Source organism: Gymnoscopelus braueri (genome assembly GCF_963280865.1).
Source record: "Gymnoscopelus braueri genome assembly, chromosome: 17".
Classification (NCBI taxonomy): domain Eukaryota; kingdom Metazoa; phylum Chordata; class Actinopteri; order Myctophiformes; family Myctophidae; genus Gymnoscopelus; species Gymnoscopelus braueri.
Window position 1 is genome coordinate 19887518 of NC_137617.1, and position 9552 is coordinate 19897069.

The following is a 9552-nucleotide window of genomic DNA, read 5'->3' on the forward strand; positions in this document are numbered from 1 at the left end:
TAGGCCTACTTAAAAACAAAATATAGGAAACAAAAAATAAAGGGATATTTTACCTGCGACCCATAAAAATGGGTCCAAGACCCACATTTGGGTCCTGACCCACTGTTTGGGAAACAGTGGTCTAGAAGATGGATGACCTTACCCACGTCTCTCCTCTTCAGCTGACAGGACGTGCCCATCAGGGCAGATTAAGTGTGACACCACCAACATCTGCATCTACTCTGACAACCTGTGTGATGGCAACAATAACTGTGGTGACAACAGTGATGAGAACCCGCTCTTCTGCGGTGAGTTGAACTCTGTTATTCTATTTTATCTAGATCTAAAATCTAATGTTTAACAAGAGATAGCTGCTAGTGTTATTCACCATGCATTGATTTTTCCTTGGCCCCTAGGTTCAGGATTTTCTTACTTTACCTGCTGTGAACTAAATAAGATAATAGATAACGTTTTTTTAGGATATACTGCATGCGTGTGTGCGTGCGTGCGTGCGTGCGTGCGTGCGTGCGTGCGTGCGTGCGTGCGTGCGTGCGTGCACTTATATTACTATACTAGTGTAAAATGTGAGAACCATTTTCCTGGGCCTCCCAAAAGAAATGGATGTCCCCAAATGTATATTTATACACACGTGTGTGTGTGTGTGTGTGTGCGTGCGCTCATCAACATGTGTGTGTTGCAGCGGGGCGTACATGTTCCCCGGACCAGTTCCGTTGCGATGGTGGGAAGTGTATCCCTGCCTCCTGGGTGTGTGATTCCATCAGCGACTGCGCTGACGACACCGACGAGCCTCTCACATGTGGTATGTATGTTTACTACATTTGAGATTCTTCATGTTTAATTATTATGCAATGAGATAAAGGAAATGGAAAAAGTAGCAGGTAGGTCTCCAAGAAAGTGTTTTATTGCTCCAAGGTACTTACAAGGACTAGAGACGGCAAAAGGCCGGTGCAGCGGTTCCCAACCACTTCTAGATCAGCCCACTTGAAAATCTTGAAAGCATTCACAGACCCACCCATCTGACCACTTGAGTCAATGGAGCAAGGATCGGGCTGAAACCTTGCCCAAATCTTGCCCCCAAAGTCATAGATATGTCCTAGACGACTGACGTCACATGCTGGCCACATGAAGGTTGAGATTCAGTCACACACCAAACCCATGTGGATCCCAAGATGATTTTTTTTTAAACTGCTCACTGTCACTGCTGGTGTTGTCTGGCTGAACTATGGTGTTTGCTGAGCAGCTACATGCTCCCCCAAGGGATGAACCATAAAGATTTTGTTGGTGAAGAAAAATTAAGACAGTAACTTTGTCTATTTATGGGAGAAAAAATTACTTTCTCTTATTGCCGGTGTTACAGAAAAAATGGTAGCCTACAGAATTCTGTGACTTCCATACATGTAGGGTAGGACATTACGACATGACAGTCCATCCTCCCCATAATATGCATATTTTGTAAAGTGAGATTAAAAAAAAGCACCACTTTATGTACAGTAACAACATTTTCACAAATGTTCAAACTGGGACAAAAGCATGGGAGTGATACCTGCAGCGAGCAGTGAAGGTGCGCCAAGTGACCACGGCTCATGCTCTTTTACCACTCTGCTGCCCTCTAGTGTCTATCGAGGAACTGCGTGACGTGGTTGGTGTCAAAACACACTGGCCAAGATGAACGTCTGATGATTACTGTATGCACAAAAGGGCGTATAAAGCGTGACCAGCACATGTTACAACATGTTAAGTAGTTGGTTCAGCAGTAAGAGGCTGGGAGTTATTGCTTTACCTGGGTGTTTACCACGGTTGTACTTGGAACACCCCTGCTGGGCTATCCTGGGTTTTAGTAGTAAGAAGAAGGCAATAAATGTGGAACTTTGCTTGGGTGCCAATGGGGAGACAGAGAATCTGTGATAGGATGATGGGTTGATTTGTCCTCGTACCATGGGACAGGCTAGTCTTGGTAAGCTTTGGCCCAGGTAATGAAGAGGAGAGCTATATGAATGCGTCATAATTATATTACCAGAGAAAAAGCTTGTTTTCCATAGTATATATATGCACATAATAAAAATCTAATGATATTAAAACACTCATCTGGACTTTACAATGATGTCTCTGCCTCCTTCCAGAGGACCAGATCAAGACTTGTAGTCCCACCCAGTTCACCTGTACCAATGGAAACTGCATCCCCCAGTCACTGGTCTGTGATGGTAACAATGACTGCTGGGACAGCAGCGATGAGGCCCCTGAACTCCAGTGTGGTAAGATAGCACTGTATTGATTATGTCGTTTGAATGTTATGATCAGTGGTGGCCAAAGTACTCATACAATAAATCTCAGTAAGAGAATACCAGCACTCACAGAACAGTCCCTTTAAGGCACTTTTATTTATATATTTTAAGCAATGGTAGTGCGCTGCGGAACAGACCGCAACGTACGCGTTTCGGCATTAAGCCTTCATCAGCGTTGTGTGCTAAAGTACTCAACCCCAGTACTTGAGGCAAAGTATAGATTTGTGAATGTTGCTCAGTCAAATTTAGATTGTAAATTACAAAAAAAATACTTACAAAGTAAATGTCTTTTTAATATCAATACGTTGCTGTATTGAAAGGAAAAAAATATATATATTTTTTGATTTTGCAGATCTACAAGCTCACAGCGTGTCACATCGTGATGCGTTGTGAGCTTGTAGATTGGCTGTTTTCACTATATTTGAAAAATAGATTGGTGATTAAGTGGTTAATTCATAATTTTGTAAGTTTGGGTCCCTTACTAGAAATGTAGGGGAGTCAAAAGTGCAATATTTGTCTTTGAAATGTAGTGAAGTGAAAGTCGTGAGTAAAAAAAGAAATACTGGTTAAGATACTGTGTGGTAATTATCCACATCCCTCTATCCTCTCCTCCCCGCCCCTTATCGATCCCTCCTCACAGGCCAACGTACATGCAGTCCCAACCAGTTCACCTGTCCCACGTGGCACCCAGGACACCCGCGCTGTGTGTCCCTGAGCTTTGTGTGCGATGGGGAGAAGGACTGTGCCAACGCGGCTGATGAGCTGCAGAACTGCCCCAACCGTACCTGTCACATGAACGAGTTCACCTGTGCCAACGGCCTTTGCATCTACATCCCCTACCAGTAATTGTTTGTGTGTGCCTGTGAATGTGCATGTGTATGAATGCAGATCTACCATATCATGCACTTGCATCAATTACTTTGGCGTTTTACGGCATGTTGTAGGCCAAGAAGAACAGTCTAGAACAGGGTTTGTCTGTACTGTATATCTATTTATGTACTGTATGTCACAGTAACCTATCACAGCTCATGCTGCTATCTGCATAACGTCACAAAGCAGAAGCACGTCAGACCTTGAAAGCCTGAAATGCGTCAAAGTGAAACTTATGAAGAGCATGAAAGTTGGAGCGTAGTTGAAAATCCAACACCAACATCAACATTGTTCCTGTGAAACACTTGTTATTGGTGAAGTATGTACAGTAAGATCAATGATCCATTTGGCCAAATGAGGCATAGACCATCACCGCACTAGGACATGCACACAAGCAGCCAGCCAGCTGGCTTCGGGACTGAACACCACATTGTGATTTGTCATTTGTGCAGCTTCATTCACAAACTGCACACACAATAACTTATCAATGGATAATGATTGTTATTAGGCTCTACTGTATATCTAAGTATATATAAGTATGTACAGACATTGAAACGGGCAAACCTGTTTCCTTGAATATTCAAGAAAATGTTTTTACCACCTCTCTCCAGCTGCGACCGCGTCAATGACTGTGGGGATGGCAGTGATGAGGTGGGCTGCACTTATGACACGTGTGCAAGCTACCAGTTCACCTGTGGCAACGGAGCCTGCATCACATCCGCGTTTATCTGCGACGGGGACAATGACTGCCTGGACGGCTCGGATGAGGTGGAGAGCCTGTGCACCACGCCCCAGCCTACCTGCGGCCCGCAGGAGTACTTGTGCAAGTCAGGCCAGTGCATTGACATCCACAAGGTGTGCAATGGACAAAAGGACTGCCAGGATAACAGCGATGAGAAGGGATGTGGTAAGGCTGGCAGTCAGGACAGAGAGATATGAAACAAATTGAATGTTTAAAGCTGCAATCCAGAACTTTTTTAGTGAATAAAACGTTATTTTGCCCAATCTGTATGGTAGAGTATGTAATATAATATACACAAGTGCGGTGCTTGGAGGTGGTGTCACTGCTCTTCTATTGAGACATTTAGATCTTGTGGTTGGGTAGGACCACTCCTGGTTGACAAGAGGTATTGCATAAAATATCTCACCTTCCCAAACGGGCTTTAAATTATAGCTCATCAGTAGAAATGTCAGCACTTGCTCTGGGATCCAGGTTCATATCCTGGGTATAGGACAGGAATCCTTTGGCTTGCAGCTTTAATTTCAAAATTCCCAAATCCATTGTAGCTATTGAAAAGTTCTTCTCTTCTCTTCTCTTCTCTTCTCTTCTCTTCTCTTCTCTTCTCTTCTCTTCTCTTCTCTTCTCTTCTCTTCTCTTCTCTTCTCTTCTCTTCTCTTCTCTTCTCTTCTCTTCTCTTCTCTTCTCTTCTCTTCTCTTCTCTTCTCTTCTCTTCTCTTCTCTTCTCTTCTCTTCTCTTCTCTTCTCTTTCCATCCATCCAGGTATCAATGAATGCAGGAACCCATCAGTCCACCAGTGCGCCCAGACCTGCACAGACACCCTCACCGGCTACTTCTGCTCCTGCCAGGAAGGTTACCGGCTGATGCCGGACGGCAAGGCCTGCGAGGACTTGAACGAGTGCCGTGACACGCCCGCCGTCTGCAGCCAGATCTGCGAGAACGCCGTGGGCTCGTTCCACTGCAAGTGCGCCCCGGGCTACGTGCGCGAGCCGGACGGACAAACCTGTCGCCAGAACAGCGGCATCGCCCCGTACCTGCTGTACAGCAATCGCTACTACATCAGGAATATGAGCACGGACGGCTCGCAGCTCAGCGTGGTCCTGCAGGGCCTCTCCAACGTGGTGGCGCTGGACTTTGACCACTACGAGAAGAGGCTCTACTGGCTGGACGCCGGCATGGGTAGGATGGAGAGGATGCGGTTTGACGGGAGCGACAGGGAGACGCTGGTGGAGGTCGGAAGTGCGGAGGGTATAGCGCTGGACTGGGTGGGCAGGTGAGTACAAGGACGGAAGAGCTCCAATAGTTTTTTTTTGTTTATTTGTTACTTCCAAGCTTGTAGATTTGCTATTTTTGGTGCGCAACACTGTCCTGCATGTAACTCCGCTTAAATGCAGCAAAGGACGTCTAGCTCGGGAATCCAACCAGCGACTCACTGTCAGGCTGCATTAGATTGCCTGTGGTATGCGCCTTAACCACTAGGCCAGCGGCGCCCCAAGCTTAAAGGAGTAGTTCACCCAAAAAAAATACTTTTTTATCAATTACACACCCCATTCATGGAGATTTTTTAGTTTGTGTCGCATTCCTAAGCCAATAATTTGATTACAGGCTGAAAGATACTAATTTATCCGGTAGGAGACTCATTGGAGACTCTTTGAGTCTCCTACCGGAAAGACCGCCCATTCATAACATTTTTGGCTTAGGAATGCGACAAAAATAAAAAAAAATCTCCATGAATTCAATGCTTCATGAAATCTGTAATTGATAGAAAATAAGTAATGTTTTGGGTGAACTACTCCTTTAAGACATTCAAAATCTGTCTGATAACAGATATAAGTGACAATAATTCTCCTTTACAGCGGTACTACAGAGATCTGCTATTTTTGAGAAATCGTGAAAATTTGTGCAAATCTTTGAATATATATGTTTTTTAACATTTGTAACTCAAATCTTTGCCTCTGGGGGGTCCCTGGAACTAAATAATTTGAGATGGGGGATTGAGAAACACTGACATAGTAACATAAGTTTAAAAAAAACATTGCCCTGCAATGGTGTCATGGCGTGAGAGTGAAGTGTGTTGATGTGTCCGCTGCAGGAAGTTGTACTGGGTGGACAGTTACTACTGCTCAGTGCACGTGATGGAGCTGGATGGTCGCTACCAGAAGAAGCTGCTCTCTGGAGCCGTCCTCGCTGGTAACGTCAGCTATGTCATCACACGACCCCGTGCTGTGGCTGTCAACCCCAAATATGGGTACTGAAACACACACATGTACACACCCATGTACACACACACACACACACACACACACACACACACACACACACACACACACACACACACACACACACACCGAGAGGTGTTTGTGTGTGTTTTTTTTCGTCACAAACACATCAACGTACAGGAGCAAGTGCAAAAGTTGTACTTTTCTACATTGTACTATGTGACAATTTACCCTTTGTTTGTATGTGTCTTCTTCCCACTTCTCCCCACCTTTCAATTCAATCCAGGTGGCTGTACTGGACAGACTGGGGAGACAAAGCCTACATTGGCAGGGTTGGCATGGATGGCACCAATGCCAGTGCCATCATCACAGCCAAGCTAGAATGGCCTTATTCACTGACCATAGACTATACCACCAACAAGATCTTCTTCGCTGACTCCCACCTCAACTTCCTGGAGTGAGCATGCATGACAGGGCTTTCTTTCTAACATACAGATGAAGCCCATTTCAATTCAGTTACAGTAGCATGTAGTATTGCTGCACTATACCAATGGACATAAAAATCATGTCCTGAAAAGAGTCTGTTTATCCAATGCGCTGTTCTATACTTAAAGTAGTTTTTTTTCTCTCAAACACATAAGATACATTGCAATCAAATGCAATTTTCCTTTAAAATTTTTGCTTTCTAATATGTACATATACAGTATAATGTGTGAGAATGTGGTTGCGCTGCAATATGTGTAGAATTCTAAATAAATAGTCAATTATGAAGCTGAACTCTTTTAGGCCACACTTTACATAAACAAAATTCCTAAAATGTCCTTTAAACATTTAAAACCTACAGCTTTGCAGACATGGACGGTCAGAACAGACATCGGGCCATTGCTGGGTCCCTCCCCCATGTCTACGCGGTCACCCTGTTCGAAGACTACGTCTACTGGACCGACTGGAACACGCACACCGTGGAGAGGGCCCACAAGTACACCGGTGCTGAGCGCATTGTCATGGGCAACAACACGCACCGGCCCCATGACATCCATGTCTATCACCCCTACAGGCAGCCTCGCAGTATGTATTAACCTTATAAACTGTACTATCGTAGCCTCCATTGGCCTGCTTTGGCCTGGAATGGTTCAAAGAAAGCCACTCTCAATTATAAGCAGTGAAAGTCCTTTTTAGCTCCGCTTGCAGCTAGGCTCTTTGGATGTCGGCGATGTCGTTCAGAGATCTCTAAAAACTACTGGCTAGATTGCCATGGAATTGCCCAGAGGATGGTCTTGATTGTGGTAACCCAATGTCTTTATTCTAGCGCCAACATTAGGCCAAAAATGTTCATGCATAAACTGATTTTACTGACCCCATGGCCTTTCTATCATTACCCTTAAGCCATAAGGCGCTTTGTACTGTAGCTTTTTTATAGTTAGGGAACTTTATTACATTTTTGCTGTTGTTTACATTATTATTTGTTGTCTTTGATCATGTCATGTCACGTTTGTTTTGATTAAATACCACAGTTCACTGAGGCAGTTACTATGTCATTTAGTTTTTGTCCATTCATTTCCCAGGTGACAATCCCTGCTCCTCTCATCACCTGACCTGCAGTCACTTCTGTCTGATTGCACCTGGAGGGAGCAGTGCTACCTGTGAGTGTCCGGACCACTTTATCGGCCTGTCTGTGGGCTTCCGTATCCAGTGTGTGGCCGACTGTTCCAGCACCCAGTTCCGCTGTGGGGACAATGAGAAGTCAGTTTCTTTCTTGATTCATGTTAGGATGTTAGCTTGGATGAGAATTGAATATAAACTTGCACAAAAAGTACAGATGTTATTGAATCTTGTCCCTCCATAGATGTGTTCCAATCTGGTGGAAGTGTGACGGCCAGTCCGACTGCGGTGACGGCTCAGACGAACCTCAGACCTGCCCAACCCGCGCTTGTCCCATCGGCCAGTTCCAGTGTCTGGACGGAACCTGCACCTACCCTGGGTTCCTCTGTGATGGCCACTCAGACTGTGCTGATGGCTCAGATGAGGACGCTGCCCTCTGCAGTATGACACGCTCATTTTCAACATACCTCCTCCTGTTCATTGTTTCATTGTACAACTTTTATTTTCTTATAGAACGATAAATTTGATGACGACATTTTTTTAAATACTTTTTTAGAGCAGAGATAGTTTGAATGTCTTGCATGTCTTCGCTCTCTGCCCTTGGTGTCCAGTCCCTGTTTTGAGTTCTGATCTGTCCCCGTCCAGGTGACCACCGGTGTCAGGAGAACCAGTTCCAGTGTAAGAACAAGGAATGCATCCCAGTATCCTGGCACTGCGACGGTTACAGCGACTGCTCCGACGGCAGCGACGAGGACCCGGAGGGCTGCGCCCAGAAGACCTGCCAGCCAGGCCAGTTCCAGTGTGCCAACGGCCGCTGTGTGCCCGCCAGCTATGTGTGCGACGCCCAGGATGATTGCGGGGACAATTCTGACGAGCCATACGAAACTTGCAGTATGTGGGACTTTGTGTTATGTTTTGTCTCTTATCCAGTTAGACCGGTCGACGGTCGTGCAATCTGCAAATGCACACACACACACACACACACACATACGGTATAATATGCCTCAGAGAGGCCAGAGCGCAGGATCACCACCAGGGCCAGCGCCCCTGGAGCAGTTCGGTGCCTTGCCCAAGGGCACTTTGGCAGCGCTAATGGTTGCTTGTAGATGTAATACCGCACATAACACTACACACCTAGACCCAGAAGCTTTTAGGCGTCCCTCCCTACCTCTAGCAATGACTGAGTAGGAAGGAGTTCAGGGTTTTGTCAACAGGACGGATTACTGGCTGACCTGCAATACTTTAATTGCTGGAGGGATTGAACCTATAACCTGATAGAAAAGTCTCTATAACCACGGGGCCTCCATGCCTATGAATTTAATGAACTCCTACTCATTATGAACAGCTAATGATATATTACAGAGATTGATGGGATTGTCAATACCCAGCGCACAGTGGCGCTGATGGCTTAATGAAGCATTGGATTCCTGCAGTTTTATGTGGATGTATAATCAATACACGCAGCGGCGTGATGAATCAGCGTGAATTAATGAATTCGTGTTGCACATACCATGCATTAATTATGTGTTTGGTTGTCTGAAATCAATGTGATGCAGAGGTGCTAATAAACGCTTGTTGTTTTTTCCCATCCTTGCCTTGTTTATCTTTCTATCTCTCTATCTCTGCTGTTTTACAATCCCTAACTCACTCTCACAATGTCTGTCTCTTCCTAACACTCTCACCATACCACTATCTCGCCCTACCTCTAACCTTCACACTCTCTCTCTCCCATTCCACCATCTCTTTCTCCCTCACTTTCTTTCCCTCGCCATTTATCTTTGTTTTCTCCTCTTCATCTCATCTCAACTCATCCGTCTTCTGTCCTCCGTGGCTCTCTCTA

General features: G+C 45.3%; 1 protein-coding gene across 1 annotated transcript in view; it reads left to right on the forward strand.

The window, feature by feature from the left end:
- Positions 1-9552, forward strand: part of LOC308105024 (low-density lipoprotein receptor-related protein 2-like) — a gene marked incomplete at both ends in the record, with an annotated part of 61133 nt that overhangs the window by 35035 nt on the left and 16546 nt on the right. Inside the window, 12 exons of the mRNA XM_080455659.1 lie at positions 162-287; positions 680-799; positions 2121-2252; positions 2923-3124; positions 3764-4059; positions 4654-5164; positions 5984-6139; positions 6397-6567; positions 6955-7178; positions 7676-7853; positions 7957-8153; positions 8358-8603. Of these exons, the coding sequence (XP_080311785.1) occupies positions 162-287; positions 680-799; positions 2121-2252; positions 2923-3124; positions 3764-4059; positions 4654-5164; positions 5984-6139; positions 6397-6567; positions 6955-7178; positions 7676-7853; positions 7957-8153; positions 8358-8603 (2559 nt within the window). The remainder of the gene's footprint in view (positions 1-161; positions 288-679; positions 800-2120; positions 2253-2922; positions 3125-3763; positions 4060-4653; positions 5165-5983; positions 6140-6396; positions 6568-6954; positions 7179-7675; positions 7854-7956; positions 8154-8357; positions 8604-9552) is intronic.